General features: G+C 37.5%; 3 protein-coding genes across 13 annotated transcripts; 1 reads left to right on the top strand and 2 right to left on the bottom strand.

The window, feature by feature from the left end:
* The first annotated feature begins 2 nt into the window (after window positions 1-2).
* Window positions 3-10741, top strand: LOC117918109 (RNA-binding KH domain-containing protein RCF3-like). Of its 11 annotated transcripts, XR_004651825.1 has the most exons (11): window positions 3-109; window positions 1081-1690; window positions 2693-3121; window positions 3240-3494; window positions 3632-3895; window positions 4121-4185; window positions 4366-4438; window positions 5270-5450; window positions 5543-5580; window positions 8410-8691; window positions 10405-10741. XR_004651825.1 is itself a non-coding variant. In XM_034834665.1 (9 exons), exons 2-8 carry the CDS (start codon window positions 1112-1114, stop codon window positions 4412-4414), a joined length of 1554 nt encoding a protein of 517 aa, XP_034690556.1. In that variant the 5' UTR covers window positions 3-109; window positions 1081-1111; the 3' UTR covers window positions 4415-4438; window positions 4624-5166. The 11 variants fall into 11 exon arrangements, 3 of the variants coding, with proteins under 3 accessions (XP_034690556.1, XP_034690526.1, XP_034690552.1); XR_004651827.1 differs by lacking the exon at window positions 8410-8691; XR_004651823.1 differs by lacking the exon at window positions 10405-10741 and having other exon boundaries at window positions 8410-8937.
* On the bottom strand, window positions 10175-18408 carry LOC117920310. The gene is made up of 9 exons (XM_034837755.1): window positions 18148-18408; window positions 18013-18091; window positions 15237-15417; window positions 12428-12596; window positions 12036-12098; window positions 11896-11943; window positions 11708-11758; window positions 10531-10594; window positions 10175-10444 (listed from the first exon to the last, which is right to left on the bottom strand). Exons 1-9 carry the CDS (start codon window positions 18406-18408, stop codon window positions 10341-10343), a joined length of 1020 nt encoding a protein of 339 aa, XP_034693646.1. The 3' UTR covers window positions 10175-10340.
* Window positions 18409-20308: 1900 nt separating this feature from the next.
* On the bottom strand, window positions 20309-21370 carry LOC117911736 (photosynthetic NDH subunit of lumenal location 2, chloroplastic). Its single transcript, XM_034826149.1, has 2 exons — window positions 20875-21370; window positions 20309-20704 (listed from the first exon to the last, which is right to left on the bottom strand). The coding sequence occupies exons 1-2, from the start codon at window positions 21340-21342 to the stop codon at window positions 20606-20608; spliced, it is 567 nt and encodes a 188-aa protein (XP_034682040.1). The 5' UTR covers window positions 21343-21370; the 3' UTR covers window positions 20309-20605.
* Between the last annotated feature and the right edge of the window lie 1601 nt (window positions 21371-22971).

Raw genomic sequence — 22971 nt, forward strand, 5'->3', positions numbered from 1 at the left:
AACCGTCTCAAGCAAAGATATATAGGGCCGCACCCCAAACTCAATTTTTGCTGAAGAGGCCTCCCACTACTCAACTCAACAATACAAGAGCTCCTAATAATCATCCCAGGTAAATCTACTCAGATCTATCTCCCACCACTCCATCTCGCGTTCACAAATTTCTCAAAGTTTGTTGCTTTCCTCGCAATTTATGCGTAATGTTTAGCTACTTGTATGAGCGTCCATTAGGGGTTTTCTCTTTCCTGCATGCAAAATTTTGTGTCTTTTGCCCCTTTTTCTGACTTGGAATGTTTTCTTGATGTGGGTTTTCTCGGAAGATTTGGGTGTTTCTAAATTTCAATGCTAATGCAATCAATTTTGTATTTATTGTTTTGGACTAATTTTATGGTAGTCTTCAATATGGATAAACTATGAGTGTATGGGGAATCTGTGATCTAGCAATCAGATACTGTGAAGTACCCACTAATTTAATGCTAAAAGGGGTTTCATGAACAATGGTATATTTTCCAACCTCTACTATATTTTATTCTGTCTGAGGAATCATATGAGCATCATAGAATTTGATTTCAATCAAGTATTAGTAATCAGGCTCTGTTTGGATTGCAGAATGCACCAGGGAAAGGGGAAAAAAAATAGAGCAGGAATGGAGCCAATGTCTTTTATTTGGTTTACCATGGAAAATATGACGAAGTCAAATTCAATAAAAATCACTTTATTATGAATAAATTCTTCATTATTTGTGTCAGAGTGAAAAGAAGACAAATAAATTTGGAGAAGCATGTGAGAAAAGTTTAATAATTAATTAAATTTTTTGTATTCTCTTTGAATTTTCTTTCATCCTCTTTCTTCTCTATTTTCTTTACTTGATGAACCCTAAGTAGCAGATGGTAATAGTATGATACGCAACAGACCACCTCATTGTTTGACATCCTCACTTATTTCCAATATTTCATTGTTTGATGTCATAACTTATTTCCAATGGTGATTTTTAATGTCTAATGATAGTTTAGGATATTTTGAAGTTGCAATAGAATTTTCTGCTTTGCAGTAACTGCAATTGCTTATTACTTTGAGGTGCAGATACTCAACAAGGGAAAAGATATCCTTACTAATGGCGGGCCAGAGAAATGACTATGGCAAGAGATCCCATTCTCAGTCTGACTATGGTGGTAATGGAGGAAGTAAGAGAAGAAACCCTGGAGATGACAAGGAGCAGCATGGTATTGGGGCAGAAGATACTGTATACCGTTACCTGTGCCCTGTGAGAAAGATTGGAAGCATCATTGGTAGGGGTGGAGACATTGCAAAACAACTAAGATCTGAAACTAAATCAAACATTAGGATTGGGGAAACTATGCCAGGCTGTGATGAACGTGTTGTCACCATCTATAGTTCAAGTGAGGAAACTAATCCATTTGGTGATACCGGTGAGCTTGTTTCACCTGCACAAGATGCTCTCTTCAGGGTGCATGATAGGATTGTTGCTGGTGAGCTGCCTGCTGATGAGGAACCTGAAGAGGCACAGCAAGTTACTGTTCGGATGCTTGTGCCTTCTGATCAGATTGGTTGTGTTATTGGGAAAGGTGGGCAAGTGATTCAGAATATACGCAGTGAAACTCGTGCTCAGATTCGCATTCTAAAAGATGAACATCTGCCACCTTGTGCCCTTAGTTCTGATGAGCTTCTGCAGGTAAGATACAATGTTTTTTTATTTATTTCATTTGAACTTTTTTCTGTTCATATTATAGTTCTGTATTTATTTATATATTTATTTATTTCTTTACATATGTTACTAAAGGATTAATATCTTTCACATATTAAAGCTTTTTCCGAAGAAAAATGTTGAATGTTTAGACTAGCCAAAAGGATTCTGTTGCTCTTTTTAGCATTTTTCTTTTTGGATTAAAAAAAAAGCAATCTGTTATGCAATAACCTTTGCTTATTACTACTTGTTATCAAGTGACAAATTTAAGGTGTTTTTTTTTTTTTTGCTTTTTAATTTATGTTGATATTCTATTTGCATACCTTGATGTAGTTGGAGCTTGACTGGCTTGCTTAGCTTCTAAGCTTTTGGTGCTGTAATGGCCCTTTTGGCATAACTTTCCAGTGGTTTGGAAGTGCTTAATGACTGTCGAAGTGCTTTGCACTGTTTGATTGACCATTAAAACACTTTTAATCAAAATTTTGGGGCTTAAAATTTTTTTCCAGCAAATCTTTTGAGATGCTTTTGTAGAAAAAGTTAGATGGAGGTTCTTCTATATTACTGCTACTGCTATTACTATTACATATGGAATAAAAGCCTCTTCTCTGAATAATGATTTTTCTAGAAGCTATGGCTGTACCAAATGGCTGAGTCCGTCAAACAATATCAGTTTAATACTGAACCATCCATTTTTCTCGCATTATTTGGATTGCAAGTACAGGTTTTGATATCTCATAATATGTTAAAGAGTGTCTAGTTGTACATCAGTCAGTTGAGCATAATGAAGCGTTTAGAATATTTTTCATTTCTCAACTTGTGTTAGTTGAGTTCTGTCCTTCCACATTTATGTATCTTCCTTGAGAGTCCATCAACAGATTTTGAATTGCCTATATATATTAGAGGGCTTTTTCATGTATATTTTTGCTGCTATGAAATGCCAATTGGTTCTAATAGGCCTTTGGAAATGTTTTTTGGGCTCTCACTTCTCAGATAATTGGGGATGCATCAGTAGTGAGAAAGGCTCTTCATCAACTAGCATCTCGCCTTCATGAGAATCCATCACGATCCCAGCACCTGCTGTTGTCTTCTTCCCCCAACATGTATCAATCTGGTGGTACGTTCATGACTCCAAATATTGATGCCCCACTTGTGGGTGTTGCTCCATTGATGGGTTCTTATGGGGGTTACAAAGGTGATACAGGAGATTGGTCGCACTCTTATTACTCTGCTCGGAGGGATGAATCTTCTGCAAAGGAATTCTCTCTTCGTTTGGTTTGTCCAACTGGAAATATTGGAGGTGTGATTGGCAAAGGTGGCGGTATTATCAAACAAATCAGACAGGAATCTGGGGCTTCCATTAAAGTTGATAGTTCAAGTGCTGAAGGAGATGATTGTATTATTTTTATATCAGCAAAGGAGGTGAGCATCTGTTCTTCTTCTTCTTTGTCCCTTTTTTAAAATTGATTTTTGTATGTATAAAGCAATGCAGATGAAATGCTGTGATGCATATGATTCCTAAACTAAAGTGCAATTTCAGTTCTTCGAAGATCCATCTCCAACCATTGATGCAGCACTACGGTTGCAACCACGATGCAGCGAGAAAGCTGAAAGGGAATCTAGTGATTCTGTGGTCACTACCCGTCTACTCGTTCCAAGCTCACGAATTGGATGCCTTATTGGTAAAGGTGGGGCCATCATTTCTGAGATGAGGAGTGTTACAAGAGCAAACATCCGCATTCTATCTAAGGAAAATCTTCCCAAGGTTGCATCTGAAGATGATGAGATGGTGCAGGTAAGATTACAATCTTGGATTCTATATGTGAGCTCCAGGAATACATTTGTTTTCTTGTCTATTGCATCTTATTTTATAACTTTTATGTGTTTTCAAGTTGATCCAAACTATTCCTTGTACCTTTTGATGCTGACCAGATCACTGGAGAGCTAAATGTTGCTAGCAATGCCCTTTTACAAGTGACATTGCGGTTAAAAGCTAATTTATTTGAAAGGGAGGGTGCAATAGCTGCAATTCCACCAACCCTTCCCTACCTTCCCATGTCAGACATGTCAGATGGTTCAAAATATGGAAGCCGTGATAGTCAACCGCGTGAACGTGGGTTTTCTTCTTATTCAGGTGGATATGGTTCTAGTGATTTGGCCCCAAGTGACAGATATGGGAGCTATGGTGGTTCACAGGTGATCTTATACATATAGATTCAAATTTTCTCCTATTGCAATTGGAAGTGATGACTATTGTTCCAGTGATTTTCTCTTCTTGATGGATGTCATTTAACACATTTAGTGGTCCATGCAACTTGTGGAGGACTATCCAATGCTTATTTAATTAAATCAGTTACCATTTCACTTTGTTCCTTATTTTTTCTCCTTCTAAGTGAAGCTTCTGTCATTTTCATTTTGCAGAGTGGTGGTGGGAATGGTTATGGAGCATATAGTGGCTATTCTTCCAGTCGATCGGGTAGCACTGGGTAATATTCTCTTTTCTTGTTGGAGCTGGAAACTTTTCCTTCCAACTCTTTTTTTTTATTTTTTATTGTAGACATCTATCACATGATCCTTGTTTTGTTTTGTTTTGTTTTTCCCCTTCTCTTTTTTAAATTCGTATTTGTTAATCACATCTGGGTCCTGATTTTAGCTTCTGTCACCAGGTTATCTAGTCAGGGCCGTGTTTCCCATGGGAAACATCATGGTTATTAGAGTCACAGATCCTAGGGCCTGCAGGTAGATAATCATCTTAATTTTCATTCTTGTCCTTTTGATTTTAATACAAAAGTTGCCTTGGATTATGTTAGTCATTATAAGGTTGCGATAATTTGCTGTAGGTATCTCAACCTAGGCAGCCATCCTATATAAGAATGCTAATGCACCTTTTTCCCTTTGTTGCCTTCCCCCTCCCATCAAAACAGCTGTGATCTACGAAGCCTGAAGCCAGCCTATTGCCCAGTGCCCTTTTTCGATGAAGCCTCCTGCCTAGACCAGAAGATCAGATGAACAGGGTTTGACAAATTTATGATCCACCTTGGCCCACCTTTGAAGCTTTGTTTAGGGTGACCAACATTATCTGGCTATGCAATTTTCAATTCAATGATATATGGCCTTTACACCAAGTATACCAAGTTCTATATTGTGTGCTCCCAATGCTTTTATGTAGCCAGCACTATTAATGTGTCGTCATAATAATATTTCCTATCTGTAAAACTTGAGATACGTGTCCATGACTATTTCGGCCTTGCTTACTTTATGAGGATATTGAAGTGTCAGTTTTGTCTTTCCTTTTGTGAGCTGGTCAATCTCCTGGATTTTGTTCCATTGTATGTTCTGTTGCATGCTTGCTTGCAGTTATTGCAGCTTGTTAAGCTTTCATTCAATTGGGACTGCACAAGCTTTATCATGTTCCCCTTTGGACTTTGTATTGTGTTTGGATATGGCTAATATTGGTGTTTAGTTAGTAAATATGGACATGGGCTGCAATTAATAATGCAAAAAGTCCTCAAATTGCAAATTGCAAATTGCTTTAAAGGCAGGTATATTGGTCTTATGGTGTATGTTCAGGTTAGTTTTGGAGGCCATGCATTGAAGGCAAAATCATAGTTGGTGCCAGGAATTACCTAGTAGGAGGTTACCATGTGCAAATCATTTTCAAGGGTGATTCTTTGTGCTCAAGATCACTGTTGGATATCATCGAGAGATTATTGACATGGTAAAGAATCTGAAGATGCTATCAATTCAAGTGGTAGGTTTGACCTCAGTACTAAAACTTCATATTCCTGTTCATGTATTGCCTTGAGTGAATGCAATTTTCAGTCCTTTATGCAATGATGGCAGGTCTTTTGAATCCTTGCTTCCCTTGGCATTAGAAGCAGGTGAGTTTTTCTATGGCTGGTTATGTCTGAAGTTGAGTAAGGTTTCAAAACCTGAAATGGTCATTGACCAAGAAATGTGGATCTTTTTGGCAACTAAGAGAGAAGGCAACCAAAAGAAAAAAAAAAAGCTTGAAAAAGGAAAAATGAGAAGAATATCTGGAGGTATGTCCCAAAAGGGAACTTATAAGGAGAAATAAAACTCAGCACTGATGCAATATACCACCTGCAAGTTGAGATAAAAAGCAAAGGAGAAAAAGGAAGGAAAATTTAGAGGTGTGTCCAAAAATGAAACTTACATAGAGAAGGAAATTTGATGGTTTCAGACCCAATGAGTTAAAAACAACAAATTGCAGATGGTTAATTATTTTTTTCTTTTACCTAATTTTCTTAATATTGGTACAGAAACCGGGAAGAGTGACCATTTTTTTTTTCATGGAACAAACCAAAACAAAGAACTAAAATACAAACTAGCAAAATCAGTATAGCATTTGATGTTTGCTTGCATGAATGTGAACCTCAAATTAAGTGTTATAATAATCTCCAAACTGGGAAAAATAATGAGGAAAAATGTTTTTAAATGTGATCTCTTTGAATAATGTTTATATAAAAGTTGTTCTGACATTTCTGTATTTGTAACCTTGTAATAGTTTGTTATTTTTTCTTCTGAAACTTGGTTTTCTTGGCACCTGTTGGCCGTGTCAATTCATAGTTGAATGGGCTTTCAAAAGTGACATTACAGTCTAGAAAAACAAGAATCTCTGGATCAAATGGTTCCTTAGTAGAGTTTCCCAGAAAAGGATGATGTATATGCAATTTTCAACTGGAAAAGAAAAAGAGAAAGGAAATAGTAGATTATGGGTAGTGCAATCCTTGGTTGTGAGGGATTACCTTTGAAGAGGGATTAAAACTCCATGGTGCATTATGGAGTTCAGATTTGGCAGCTAAAGTGTAAAATGTGTCAGCCAAATAACTGCATCCGCTTTGGTCGTTATTGTTGTCACGATCATCCTCATCATCCTGCAATGGAGCAGGACTGGTTGAAGTTCTGTATTTTGTGTGGTTTCAACCATCTGATTTCTTGGTTTGTCATTTGGCCTAGTGTTAATTGACCTATTGCTTGGGTTTTGATCTGATCCATTGTAGAGAAGCGGCTTTCAGCTGACTGGTTTAATGAGACACTGTTAATTAAACCAGACACTGTTAATGATTCAAACATTGATGTAATTGGGCTTGGGATGAACATGATTGACTATCTTATCTGCTAAGTATTTGTTCTTGGAGTTATTAATATTATTTTCATTATTAATTTTTTTAATCAGACATTATTTATTTTCTCCTCTTTTCTTTATATGACTTTTTTTATTTGTTTATCTTATTTTTGGTTCTGTGTGTGCACTCCTTTCTACTTTTCTCATATTTCCTCTGTTCCATTCCTGTTTGTGTTTTAGATAACATTCCCCTCATGATATATATATATTTTTGTTTTGGTAGTACATCTTTGTCTTTTTTCTCCCTTTGCTTTTACCGTATGGCAGCTCATCTCCTTGAAATGCATTTTTTTTTCCTGATATATTATGGTGATTTTGGGCTTAAAGAAACTGAGTGCTTCACAGCTTTAAGGTGGATCTATTGATTTTTGACCTTGGAGTGTAGGAACACCATGAGACAATGTGTTTGACTGCTAGTTAAACCAGTTAATAGGAGTCCATTTGTGGTTGTATTCTTCAGTTTTTTTACTTTTTTGCTACAGTTAAATTTGGTTTGTCAGTGGGCATCATCCTTTTGCCTGTTTAATCAGCATCAGATGCTAGGTGGCCTGCACCAAATTTTAAATGTAATGGATAGTTGAATAAGTTTGAGTCCAACTTTTTGATGTTTGGGAGATGCAATACACTATTAGCTGCTGTTGTAAATTGCGCTCTGTCAAGAGTTCCTGTGGAAATAATAAGGTTCTAAAGGACTCCCTTGTTACATTCCCTTCTATCAGGATGAATTCCAACTCTGTGACTAGCGGTACCTCTGTGGAATCTCATAACATGATTTATCTGCAGGGGAACATTTAGTAGAGGAGCTGTTGTTTTGTCATCTAAGCCATGGAGGAGGCTATTTACCAGTTGTTATCATTTGCTTTTTGCTGGCTTTTATGGTTTGGCATATTCCTTTTATTCAACAACCCCCTAATCCCCCTCCTAGCCTCAAATGGAAAAGCAACAGCTTTATTCCATGCTCTTTCCACCATGGAATGTAGCATCTTATGCATATTAGATGGGGCTAGTGGGGGGGTGGTTGTGTGCTCGATCATCAGGAACCACTATTGTGTTTATTTGAGAACAATAGCGGTTTAAGGATGAAGACCGACTCTGCTGTCCTGACCATCCATTTTATAAAGGATGTCAAAACATATATTGACAACACTGTTTTGTTTTTGTTTTTTTGTTTTTTGTTTATAAAATTAGTGGTTTGATTGAATAATCCAGTCAGTGTAATGTGATGATGTGTTCCAGCTTGCCCTGAGTGTGAAAGTACTCGGTTGCTTTTCCATTTCTAAGTCTGAATAGGAATCGATTTCCAGGATACTAGTGTCTCACACGTTACATTTTGTTTATTCTATTAACTTATTTCTACGGGTGTGTGCCATTAAAAATATTTCTTTTTCTGATTGGATCCTCATGATGGGTCAAGTTGTTGCTTCATGATGTAATTTTCCATTGCACTCGATAAACAGCTTCTATTGTCTGAATTAAGTTAAAGATATCCCTCTCTCTAATGCTTGGTGGGTCAGTCCAATGTAATTGATTTGCCTGTTCTTATAAGGGTTTTCCCATTCAGGTTTGGTGGGAGTTAGCATGCATGTGGCCTTGAAAATGTTAGTATTTAAGGCTGGAAGTATAATTCTGGTGGCATTTGCCCAGGAAGCTGGATCAGAAATTGTGGCTACCAACAACAATTCTCCCTCCTCAAGTGTGAATTTATGTTTTTTAGGATCGATCGCTTTATTTCTTTGGGAAAGCATGAAATTCAGGAGAACATATTCATCATTGGGAGGCAGTTCAAATGATAAAACCACTAAATAAATACTCTGGAAGGGCTTGGATGAGTTGAATGAAGCTGGTAAGTCATATCTGCCCATCATTTTGAATGATGAAGAATGATTTTGTAATAGAGGAAATCTAACTGGGATAGGAATATAGGATTGGTTTGAGGCAGATCAATCTGGCTCTTAGATGAGTTAGAACCTGATTAGAGTATATATTTAATATATGTGATTCCATAACTGGTCATGTGGACAAAAAATCAAATAGAAGGTTAGGTTTACGCTGAGGTTTATCATTATATATAGATATATTGTTTTGATTCTGTCGGTTAACACAACCAAACGCAATGAAAGGGAATCAGATTCTGATGCAATTGAAAATAATAATTTTGAGGCAAAAATCAAGTGGGTTTGGGAATCCAACGTAACTTGTACTCTTAACAACTGGATACTTCTTTCTTTGTTTATTGCTTGGAGTCAAAATTTTGGTTTGAGATATTTTGTCTGAATACAAAATCTAGAAAACAAAAACGGTTTTTGTATTGATATTATTCAAATTAAAACTCAGATGCATTACCGTATAAGAGGCTTCTTGTTTTTCAAAATATTTGTTATATCACTAGCCCATTCTTTTAACCCATATGATCCTCTTCATGAATATTCAAAGTGAATGGATGGTAACACAAGCTAATAGGCTTTGTTACATTCCTTAGCTTGTTCAAAAATTCATTTTGTTTTTTATTTTCTTTTCTTTTGGTAATGAGAAGAACTTTAGGACACAAACCATTCAAGATTTGTGCCCAATGGGGGTGCTTTCCTTGATAAATTAACACAGTAAATTTTCACTTGCCTCCCTAAGGTTTAAGCTAAATAACCTTACAATGAATTTGAAATTTCTTCCAATGTTTTTCTTATTTTAAATTAAATAAGAAGTGAAAATAACAAACAAGTTGAGAAAATGAGGTGTTTGATAAAATTTTAAATTAATGATAGTTATGTATATTTAGTTGGAATGTTAAGGAAAGTGAACGAAATTAATCATAAATTAAATATTGAAACTTAAAATTTAAAATAACTTACATAATAAATAAAATTTTCTAAATCCCCCTTAATAGCCCTTTCTTCCATTGTTTTGTTTTGCTTTTTTTTTTTTTTTCTTCGAATGATGGATAAATATATTAACTTAAGCATAATTTGCCTGATAATCATCTTAAATTACAAACATTATATTTTACATACCACCACATTTGATAAAACTTGATATAGAAAACCTTAAATTACGACTTAAAATTAGTTGTTTAATACTTGCTTTAAAAAACAAGTGACAACCAGGGTGGAAGGGTGACATGGAAATGAGAGGATGCCTACAGGAAAAAGTTGTGCTCTGTCACCACCAAGCACGAAAAATGCCATTTGATCATCATATAAGGAAAAATAAAAAACACTTATTTGCAATCTAAGTTAGGAGTCATAACTTCCATTATGTATAATTATAAACGCCCTCTCCTCCCTCTCTCTCTCTCTCACAGGATTTGGTTAATAGTAGTTATATTTGTTACATATTGTAGAAGCCCCATCTCTCAGCAGCTTTATAATTGGTTAATAGTTGTTATAACAGGTACAAAATTTGCTACATTTAGCTTATTCATGTGAGCATAGAATACAGGCCCCATCATTAAGTGCTCATCCAGTTGAATATATGATAATATGTCCTCACACACGCACACTATTCATTGCACTTCTTGTCACCAGAAGTTGTGTCATTCTCATTGCTGCTCTCTAATGTGCAGCTCTGATCCTCACAACTTGGATCATTATCATTGCCAGCATCTGCAGTGAGAACACAAAAAGGGGAAAAGCCTGATAACACACGAGAAAAATTAAATGGTGCTTCTGGGAATATCAATTGCATGTACCTTCACCATCATCAGCTGGAGCATAAGCTGAGCGCCTTGATCGAACTTGTTGGTGAGGTGTGGGCTGACAATTATAATATGGGAAAGAAAAAGGAGAAATGAGATGTACAAAAATTAACATGCATGTAACATCTGTGTTTCCAGGAAATTAGTACTGTAGTTCTGGCTGTCTTGCCATATCCATTATCAAAGAGAAATGATTTCAGGTGAATCACTTTCATGCAAAGGCATTACGAAAAGCACTAAGAGGGGTGATTTGGTTTTATATACATACACTACTAACAGAGGCAGCACAGATGTCCTAAAAGATTCAGCATTATCAATTTGAGCATGCGGTGAAATTTGAAGCTTATTCAAAGGAAGCTCTCTCCTTGCCATAGTGAATCATTAGACAAAAAACTAACCTAGGGGCTTATGACCCCAATGTTATTACATACAAAAATTTGCTTAAGTGGGGACTCATCATTCAGCACTAGAGAGATTTCCAAACACCCACCCGTGCACCCCCAAAAAGGTTAAAAAAGAAGAAGGAAGAACATATATAGGGCTATCTGACTCTGACTCACTCAAAAATAGATTTCTTTGTGTTGTCACCAGTAATGAGTGAATATATTAATGATTATTCAGTTAGTAAGAGGAAGGATTCCAGCCAAGTGTACTTTGTGTAGGAGGAAGGGACAAGGAGTCGGCGAGTATCTTTTCACTCAGAAATTATGGTCTATGATTTTAGTTCTGTTTGGTGTTACTTGGGATCTGCTACACTTGAAAGATCTGCTATCAAGCTGCATGGAATGTTTGCAAGGAAAATGAGGAAAAGGGTTTTGCTTGATAGTATACTTCGCGTCTTGAAGCTAAATGACACTAATTTGAGATCCTTGTTTGCATGGCCAGCAAGGCTATTACTCTAGGAGTTTGATGTTTACAATTTTGTAAAATTTTGGCCTGTTCTTTATAAGTGTGGTTTGTCCTCCAAATGTGTTTAGGTTGTGTCTTCAATTCCTAGTTTAAAAAAGAAAAGGTTCACTACCCAATCCCATCTTTTGTGCATAGGGTGAAAAATGTGCAAGACACAGAACACTGGCTTTTGCACGAGGTGGACTGCTTTTTATTTTAAAGAATCCAAGCTTTTGTTATAAGAGAATAATTAAAACATTTATCATTCGAAAAACTCAAGTACCTGCAATTTTGGGCGGAGTGCCTCAAGTGGTCCTTTGGGCTTTGCTCCTTGCTGCAGGAAAATCAAGGCAGTAGGCCAAGGTATTAAGCATTTAAACTTGGGGTTGCCACTCCAGAACAGTCTTCAAAGAGTAATGAATGATGATCATCAACAGCTAGGTTAGAGTACATAGACAATCAAATACATACCTTTCCCAATGCCCAATCAGCTGAATCAAAAAAGGCTCGTTCATGATCCTGCCAGTGAATGGAACTTGTTTTAGGTGAACTCTACCTTGAAATAATTGAACTTAGATATTAGCATTGAGAAAAAGGGAAGACGTAGTTACCTTGGATATCAATGGAGGCTTCTTTGGTAATATTCCTCCATACTTTTTCTTGATCACCTCCTCCTGCAGAACACAAAATTGTACAAGATACTAGAGAAGAACTGATAATATAACAACTATAATAGGATGGAACAATGTTCTTGGAAACTTCACTCTGCCAGATTTTTTGACATGCATGTAAGACATGTTGCTAATGAATGACTGATATTCTATGTAACCATCATTTAAGCCAACTTGGTAAATTCCATTTCAGGCTCTTCATATATAAAAACTAATCATCTAACTCAAGGAATTTTCCTTTTTCCACCCATAAGTTGATAACAGATTTGCAATGAATCGTATTCTGTTATATATATGGATAGATATATAGATAAATAAATAGATAGACATACCTCCTGCTGGGTTGAGGGCATGGGGTTTTCCTCATTTTCATCCAAATGTTTTGAGTCTTCTGCATGTAGGTCACTGTCAACTTGATCTTTGAGGATACCATCATTAAGATCTTGCTCTTTCACATCCTCAATATCAGTACCTGACATGGGTGTTCCTTGAACACCTAACCTGCACAGAAGAATCAATCATTTCACATCAGTGATGGAAACTTTTATTACCACTTGGATATGGAAAACTAAGGTTTATTCTGTGGATGTGTGTGTGTGTGTGTGCGTGTGTGGGGTGGGGGGAGGAGAGAGAGAGATTTATTACCACTCATGTATGAGAAACTAAGGTTTATAAACAAGTGATTTCCTTTACAATCTTGTGTTAGAGATGGAGTATCCAAATTGGAGGCAAAGAATTTTCTGTATGGATCTCAGATCCTCATAATTATTTTTGGACTAAGTTATCATAAGGGAGGGAGACGGGGGAATCATCTGATCCAGATAATTTTTGCCGGACTAGATTATCAGAAGGTAGAAAGGGAAAGAAAATGGGGGAATTATCTAATCCCCATAATTATTGGTAGACTATCAGAATTGACCACATGGATCATCTGTGTTCATGGTCATATTACATGCCTATTTATGGAGAGTGCTATGTCAACCATTTATATGCATTGAACACCAGCACCTCTCTACTCCCATACTAAATGTAAGCCATTTTGGGAAGACCTGAACCTTCTCGAAACAGTCCCAATTCTTTAGTTATATTTATGTGCGTGTTTGAAATCCATATGGGATGCAAACACGTAGATTGTAAAAAATTGAAACAGAAAGATGATATAGTGGCAATTAAGCATTGCTTGACATGATGACCCAATATAGGCTCCATTTGCCCTTCCCAAAGACATTCCAAATTCTTTAGTAATATGCGTTAGTGTGGGTGTACGGAGTGTGTATTTGTGAAATCCATTTGTGGCACAACATAAAGATTGTAAAAAACCCAAAATAGGAATATGATATGGTGGAAATGGTGGTAATTAAGTATTGCCTGACATGATGACTTGTTGGAGGCTCCTTCTGCCTCCTCCAAAGACATTCCAAATTCTTTAGTTATATGCAAATGTGTGCGTGTGTTTATTAGAGCAATCCATGTGTGATACAACGTAGAGATTGTAAACAATTCAAAATGGGAAGATGATATAGTGGACGTTTAGTATTGGCTGGCATGAAGACCTTATTACAAGCTTCTAACTATAATTTTAAAATGAGCAAGGTGCACCTAAGGCGCAAAAGTCTCTTATGACTTAGGCGCAATGCGCAACACAAGGCGCGCACTAGAGCAAGTGAAATGCTACTTATGATGCATATCAATTTTATAAAGTATGATCCAAAGTCTAATCCAATCAACAAAAAATTTAAGATATCAACATTTAAAAGAAGCATTCAACCAAAAAGTAATAAAATTGTATAAATTTCAATACATAGTTAGAAATGTCAAGAATAAAAGTGTTTTAAAAGGGACAAGTAAAGTAAACTACGTGTGGTTCTCCAACAAGGCGCACTCCTTGGCAAGTGAGATGCTACAATTGGGGAGTGGCTGTACCTTGAGCCTCAGCGCACTTAAAGGATGCCTTTCACAACTATGCTCCAAACAAAAACTTCCTAGGGAAAACTAAATCAATCTCTGGGAAGAGTAGTTCAGCCAAACAAGATGACATGTATCATGCATCACTTGTTGAGAAAAAAGCAAACAATTCAGAGGACATATATAAACATGTAAAACTTCGAATTGCTGAAATCTATTCAGATTCCACCATATAATGATAAAAATCAGTTTATTAAGCTTTATTAGTAAAATTTTTATTACAATCTCAACTTCTCATAGTGAAATGGAGAGCAATCTTGTAAACAGTTGACACCAAAGTGGAAAGATATATAAATTTCAAGCTGATACATCCAAAATTGATTAACTTCATGGTCCGAAGTCATTGTTTTATCATAGCAGGGTATCTAATAACCTTGTATAGTCCATGCTAGTCATATCTAATAACCTTGTATAGTCCATGCTTGTCATATCTATATCTGAAAATGTATTATTAAGTGCAATTGCTCCTTCTAATTAAAGAAAAGCACCCATTAGTAGATGGAAGTGGGGAGGCAAGCATCTCTAATTGCATCATTACTAAGTGAAACTTTCATGTTTCCTCAAGATTAGACCAAGCTAATTAAACAACCATCTCCATCTCACTACCACAACCCATGTCCTTCCTGCCCTTACTTACTCATCCTAAACATTTCAACACACACCACTTCATCCTCACCATCTCAGTTGGATTTCCTCACCACCACCACCTTACAAACATCCATCAATTTCCAACTATGTCAAACATGATATAGACACCAAAATATATTCATTCCTGATTTTATCATTAGGGGAAAAAAAATTATTTTAGTGAAACAATTTCAGTTGAGCGCAAATGAAAACAACCATCACTATAGCTTTTGTTTTTTTCAACTGAAAAAGTCATGAAATTACTAAAATTAAACTCAGGTATTTCAGAAAACCAGAAAGTTTTAGTTTAATTTTTTTTTTAATAAAAAAAAAAACTCGTTAAAATTTGGCCAAAACAGAGGGATGAGTTGGGACCAAAATGGGCAAGAATACATCCAAGAATGCATCACTCATACAAATTCAGGTGCTCTCCATGCATGTTAATGTTCGATCGAAGTTCAAGAACGATAAGTGGTCCCACATCTACAACTAATTTTCATCTTGAATTTGATTATGAATTGGAGAAGAAGATGAAGTTGGAGCGGCTACCTGATCGTAGATCCGGCGACAAAGTGGCGGAGAAGTTGGGGATTCCGATACGTAGAGCAACGCCGACAGCGCTTAACCAAACGCCAGCTACCAATAAAAATTAAAGTAGTGGGCTCAATTCTGGCGGAATTTACGGCAGCCTTACAGAGATGGGCTAGTCCTTGTGCGATAGGCCCAAGATCTAGAAAATATTCTCATATGATAATTTTATTTTTGCTATAATAGAGAGAAATAAATAAAATAAATTTGAAGAAACCTATAAAAATAATTTATTCAATTTAAAATATTTATTTATTTTCTTCTATTTTTTCTCTCTATTTTTTTTAACATTTTCTCTCAAATTTTCCCAGAACTAAATAACCTTACAAAATCATTTATAATTATTTTTAAACTAATATGTTTTTTTTTCTTCCAAAAGTCATTTTTTAGTTATATATCTAATGATGAAAAATATTTTTAATTTTTTTTTGTTTATATTTAAAAACTGATTTTTGATGAAAGCATTTTAATGGGAGTGAGATGACCCTAATTGAGATGGAACACCAATAAAATTGAGTGATTGATCAATTGTTTGTTTGGGGAAAAAAAATTGATGTATCATACTTGCAATGACACATCATTAGGAGGTGATAGCACAATCCACGGCCAAAGGGTGAAGGGAGGAATTATTTGCCATTCTTGAAAGAAGCAAAATAGAAAATGTGAAACCATAATGGAAAAGGAGGCAAGTGGGCTGCCTAATTTAGAATGCCTGAAAAGGACGCGAAGACAAAGGGTGGATAAGATTAATTGAGTATTGACGAATGACGAAAGCTGTGGTGCAAGGTATGGGCAGCCCAGTGAGTCCATAACCATAACCATACCCACCACGTCCCACTGTCTGATGGATTGATGCTCCAAAAGTGGCGAGTTGTACCCATGAGTGAGAGCGTAGCCCTTATCCTCTTCTTCTCCACAAGTACAAGCATGGACATGGCATAAAAAGGGAGAGGGACGTGGATGAGGACACATCTGATGTAGGAAACCTAACCGCAAATTCATGCTCTGGTTGCTAATATCGACAAATCACGCAACCGTAGGGGTCGGTTGCTTAGACTTGTAGGAGCGATGCAATTCTAAAATGTACGTCATATCCAATAATCATGATGCCCTCATCCCCCTAGCTCTTTTATTCCATTGGCGGAGGACACAGATGCATGACATGAGTGCTCCAAACTCAATCCTCAGGCAAACATGGCATCAAGGAGGAAGTTGTAGACAATAATTCAACCCCAATAAATTATCTTCTTAAGTAAACAAAACTACAAATCCAACCGTCTCTTTCCTCATACCCCATTTTTACCTCCCTTACCTGCAAAAAAATATATTTCTTTTGAGTCACTTCTCGAGGACATTGGATACAGATTGCTTCATGCCTAACCCATCTACATATACATGGTTGGATAGACAGTTTTGCTTTAGCATTATTCATCTAAGACCTTGCATGTGGGGACGAGATATTATGGTGCAGCCAAGGATGACTTGCCGAAAATAATTTGCTCGATCGTTAATGTGCTTCTTCAGTTTCTATTGCAATATATGCATATGGCAATTATTGACTGAGGAATAAATAATGGGCAAGTTGTGTTTGGCTACATGTATATCTCATATTCACATGTTAGATCTGTGGATGATGAGAATTAAAATGGAGGCAATGCTGAAGATGGTGGAGACTTAGCAATGCATGTGAGTCTTGTCTAATCACTTATTCTCCATTTTAAAGCATTCATGAAGCTCTAGCTAATATATATTTTTTTTGGTAAGGTTCAACAGGTAGGATTTGATAATGTGAAGCACTGTTTATGGCAGGATGTTTCTAGCTCTATACCTCTTGCCTTGGGTCTGTCCCTGGATCAGCTACTGAGAAGTTCCTACTAACAATACTTCAAGAGTGGCTGAATAATTCTTAATTCAAAATGCATTATCTATGGCAACAATTTTCAAATTAGGACCTTACATTTTTGTAGCATCAATTGCAACACTTTTAAGCTCCTTCCTTAGCAACACCAAAACCACTTCTGTGCTACACTGTTCATTACCACATTCGATCGGCTATCTTTACATACATATCTCACTAGTTGCTGATTTTTGCTTTTGTTTTTAAATTTCTATTTTTAATTAAAACTGCTTGGCCAAGGAGAACCTGCAAAACAAAGGATGCCCGAGGAGGGTCTCGAGGATCTCCGATGGCTCAGTCGGTATCCGTTTTATTGAAGAGAAAAGATTAGAGGGAGAGAAGAAGCCCCTTACCCGTCTTTGGTTTTTTCGTTTCACAATTGGAATGCCTCTCATTCCATGGGCCCTTTCCTTAGGGGCCTGCCTTTTTGCTGATGAAATGGGTTTGGTCCAAATGCTAGATTAGGGGCCTGCTTTTTTGCTGATGCACGGACCATGGGTTACAGTGAGTCCCCAACGCTAGTGAAAACCATTAACGCAAGGATTAATTGGAGCAGGACCCATATATGAGTGTATGATAATTGAAGTGGTTTGACACAAATAAGAGAAGAAACATCAGAAGGCAATCGTGGCTCTTATTGCAACTGCATGAATTATATGTGATTGAAAATTGGAAGGATGATACCAATTTTGGAGACTTGACTTTGTGGAGTGGCATTGGAAGCAGTAGTCATTATTTAAACGAAAGTTAGAGATAGAAATAAGGTCAATTGTTTAAAGGGCATACAAAGAACATTATGCAAGACAAGGAATTTAGATTGAGTGGAGAGAGAAGTTGAACCCGCATGAATAATTGGAAGACTAATACCATCAGTAATTTTAATGCCATCATCAATTCCATTATACTCAAGAGTGAATAGCTAGATTATTGAGATGATCAGAAGTAATATTAAGGGATGCAGCAGACTCAACCAACCAATTTTTGAGGAAGAGCCACTCCAGTCGCCGGAATTGGTAGATCACTGATCGCATTGGGCTTTTTCTGGTTGAAATTGTTATTGGAAGAAAAACCTTGCCTACGGTTGCAATTGCTGCTTTGGCCAGACTTGTTATCATGGGCAATGAAAGATAGTTCTTCCTTGAGTTGCATTGTTCTGGTTCTGGAACCATTTGCATACGACAAAGCTAGTTTTGTCCAGGCTTCCTGTACTGTAGTGGCCTGAGAAATGAGAGGCATCACTCGTTCAAATTGTGGTTGACTTAGTTTCTTGAATAAGAGCATGCCCTAGACTCGGTGGTTGACTTAATTTCTTAGCTTATATAGGCAAGAGGGCTCGAGAAATGTGAAGCTTCCGGGATTAATTTCAACATCTAGACAAGGAGGGTCTTATTCTGGACCTCATCCTTCCACTGCTGGCAGTTGGGAGAATGGTTCCCTGGGGACGACAGATGAAAGGTTTCCTTTTTCAACACAGTTGGTTCAACAATACAGGGCTGAGTATGATGATTTATTGGTATAGCCATGTTCTCATACCGTCGACAACGGGTGTTCTTATGCAACTTCCAGTAATAATGACTTCCAAAATCATATACAGGATTTCATTTCAACAAGTCCATTCTAAGGTAGTGACCCTTTTTTCTTCCTAAACTGCTCCTCCTACTTGTAAGTATAATAAAAGATAAAAGTTGGTCCTAAGAAGGGTAAATCACCTCTTTCTGGAATGACTTCAGGAGTGTCCAAGGAAAAATAAATAAATAAAACATTAAAGAGTTGTACTGGTACTGTCCACCTACTCCGTTTGGCTGTCAAGAAGACCAAGGAAAACAAGGGGAAACAGGGGAAAATCAAAAGGTGAAATAGTTGGTTTACTCTTCCAATTATTAATTAAGTGAAACCAGAAGCACCGGGAGTTTCACACTTCCTCCAAAGCTATTCGCTTTGTAGTGTTAGATTAACGGAAGTTTTCAGACAGACATGTTAATGGAAGAATATATGAATAAAACCAACCATATATTAATGAAAGAATATATAGATGAAATCAAACACACAAAATATACACAATTTTAACATGATCCGACTAATCATTACACTATAAAAAATATTATAGAAAACAAAAATTAGATATTACTATTGTTTATCAAAGCACCTTATATTTTTCATTCTTTGTATCTACACCTTGAATTGCGAGCCTCTTCGCTTCATTTGGGTATTTCCCATATTAACTTTTCTTTTTCTATAAAAATATAATATTAAAATGACATAAATATAAGAAATATTTTATACAATATATTTTACAAAAGGGAACAAATGCCAATTACAAATTTGAGAGAATATGCAAATTAGGAAATTTGAGACAATTTCCAACATGAAGTTGCGTCAGAAAGCACTAAATCCAAGTAGCCAACACTTCGACCAATGCATATGTTTCTTTAATGGATGCAGGATTGCAAAATTATGCATTAAATATGTAATTTTTAACAACATTTTAACTAAGGTGGTGTTTGTTTTTTTACTTAATTCTAAATAGAACTTTAATGCTTAATAATGTTAAGTATTAGACTATTTGTTTTTGTAATATTTTATTTCTATTAAGCATTAAAAGGTAAAGAAAAATCAGCATGTTATTTTTTCTATTCAGCAAAAAGTTTATAATAAATCATGAAAAAGTAGAAAATCAAACGACTTAAAGTTTGAAATCAAATTACTTTCAACAAAAAACTAAAAAAACAAACACCCTCTAAGTATAGTTCAACCTGACAAAGGCAATGCTGTCTCTCGCCATTGCTAGTGCTTCTGCTCAGCAGCCACTCTATACTTTGCATGCAAAGGAGACTCTCAAACAAATTGGTTTGCACTATGCCAAAAGTTCAACTTCTGTGAGAGCATTTCTGGATCTCTAATTGGCTCTTTTGGGGAATCTTTGCGCTTATATTGCTGATCATTTTATCAGCAGTGGGTATTGAGTGGTGCATTGCATTCCTCTGTGCCAGTTAATTTGGGTTTGGGCTGTTTATAGGCGCTTGCTCTAAGCTTTAATATGGCTTTGAAGAACTGGTGGGACTTGCTCTGTGCCTATCAACTTAATTTCAATACCAAGAATCTTTCTCATCACAGCTTCAGCATACTAGTTTGACTATAGAAAAGCAAAAATCAAGCTATATTATCAACAACAACATGCACCAACCTTGAATTTGCTGGCAAGCAAGCACACCATTATTCCAAATTGAAAAGGAACTGAAAGAATGCACAAGGAGAACTTCTGGAATATTGAATTCCATTTGACATAATATATATGAAGCTGTTGTATTCCTTCCATGCTTCTTACAGTAAATCAACAGATAATGCCTCTCTGGTTTTCAGGTGATCAAGAAGTGAAGTCCCATGGAAGCATCAAAACAACTACTCACAGCTCCATCATGCAAAAGCCTCTTCCTTATGCCAACATTGCCACAAGATCATCTATGGATTTCAAGGTCTTCTCGTAATATAGATACGATTCGTACACTTTTGGGGTGCGGACATAATAATCAAACTGGAAGAAAAAAGTATGTACCATGACTTGTCAATTGCAGCCAACCTTCACCAACATTTCTATTCCTTAAATTTTATTTGAAATTTCAGGAATAAAATCCAATTTTAAATTGTGGACCCAACAATTTAAATAGCAAAAGGGTTACTAAAATGGGCAGATAAAGAGCTTACCTCGGCCATGTTGTCTACCAACTCATTAGCCTTATTAGCGTAAGACCTCCTGCGACTCTCCGGCAACGTCGTCATCGCATTTTTCAAGTCCTGGGAGAGATACGCCGACTTGAGGCGAATGTAAAATATGACATACCTCCAAGACATCGTCTCCAGCATGTGCCTAATGCTGTGGAGTCCTTCAGCTGTTTGGCGGATCCTCGCCACCGCATCCTCCGGCGACAGGCCCGGCTCAAAGAACCGTTCCTTGAGAAACGAGCGCGTGCCCCAGTTCTCTGCTAGTGCCAGGGGGGTGCCATGAAGTGCCAGTGACGTTGCCAGCAATGTGGACACAATTCTGCGGCGGAGAATTGGAGTTTCTTCACCGGATAATGATGCCCGGGTGGCCGGAAGTGAGGGGCTGCGACCGTGTTGGGCGGTGGTCAGCTGAGCACAAGACAGAGAGGTGGGGCTCGTGAAGCTGCTCATCGTTTTGGTCCTTTTGGATAAATGTATGTGCTTTTGGGAAAATTAGAAAGAAGATTGTGGATTTTTCCGGGCAGTTTTTGCTGCTGACCGCTTTGCCCGCTACTCTACCTTGGGCCTCAACTTTTTGCCACTTCGGCAGTTGCTATCTTGTTGAGAGAGTGGAGCTTCTTCCCACAAACTTTTGTTTGCCACTCAATACTTTAAAATTTAAATAAGAATTAGAAGAGGGAATCTATATCCAGGCCTTAGTGCAGAGTTGAGTTTTGAAAAACCCTAATCCCTTTTTTTAATATAAAAAAATCCATAAACTTAACGGAGTAGCAAAATAATTCCTAATTTAGTACGTTTCATCCACATGAGCATTCACATCACAAGATCATAATTGATAATTACGATTTAATTTTTTTAAAATAATCAAAATCATAGTTATCAAATACCATGATAAATTTAAGTTTAAAACCATGACTATAACTTTGAACTTGATTTTAACACCGTAATCATTAATTGTGGTTTCAAGTTTAAATTTAAAGTTGTAATTGGTAACTGTAAGCCCCTTAGCCACTTAACTCAACTATGAAGGAAAATGCCTCATGGGTAGGCCTTGCACCCATGAGAGCCTAGACAGAAAGCAGGGAAAACTTGGAGGTTTGGTAATTCAAACTCTAGGGGCTAAGTGAGGAGGTCGTGGGCGAGCTAGATGCGCACCGCGAGCGAGCCAGACACACACCGCAGGTGAGCCAGACGCGCACCGCGGGCGAGTTAAGCGCGCACCGCGAGCGAGCCAGACAGGCACTGCCCGCGCACCAGGCTTAGGTGGTGTAGATGAAGGCTAAGGAACTTTTGGAATTTAATTTATATTTATTTATTATTCCATTATGTCTCCTCAAGCATATTGATATCTCCTCCAGAGACAATGAAAACGACCCATGTTGCTTTTTAAGGGGGGGGAGGTGACTTAAAGGGAGGAGTACCAAGGGAAAGCCTTGACCGCACCAAGGGGGCACTAGGACACACGGACGAGACTCGAGCACACACATATGGGCTCCATGACATGTGTGGTGTGCACCTCGTGGCCGCAACGACACGGGACCTGGTGTGGCCTACCTTCTCCCCGCGTAAGCACAAGGGCGCCTAAACCTTTTGCGGTGAGCTAGCTGAGGAAGTCATGGGTGTAATGCCATGACTTGATGGGTCACTAAACAACAGCTGACTTGCACCCATGATGCCTACGCACAGCACAGGGGAGCAATGCCTGTGCACCAAGAGGGATCAGCCATGGGCGCAATGCCATGGCTCGTTGCTATGGAGCTGGACCTGACAGTGGAAGCAAGCAACACGCCCAGGCCATGGACACTTAGACATGACATGGGCTCACACATCAGTGTGGGGAAGGTACATTGATGCATCAGACACTTGGTCAGCTGGTTGGTGCACGCTGCCTGGTTCAGAAGGCCTTGATCAAAGACATGTTGGTGAGCACCCGGTCACAAGAGGCGCCTTGCGGGGAAGGAGGCAACTTGTTAGGGGGACTTTCCAGTGGCTTGGTGAGAAAAGCTTGAGGAGATGGTAGTGCAACTAGCTAATGGCAACTAGTTGGGACATCAAGTGATCAAGTCAAGCAACCAATTG

This window comes from Vitis riparia, chromosome 1, assembly GCF_004353265.1.
Source record: "Vitis riparia cultivar Riparia Gloire de Montpellier isolate 1030 chromosome 1, EGFV_Vit.rip_1.0, whole genome shotgun sequence".
In the NCBI taxonomy this organism is placed as follows: domain Eukaryota; kingdom Viridiplantae; phylum Streptophyta; class Magnoliopsida; order Vitales; family Vitaceae; genus Vitis; species Vitis riparia.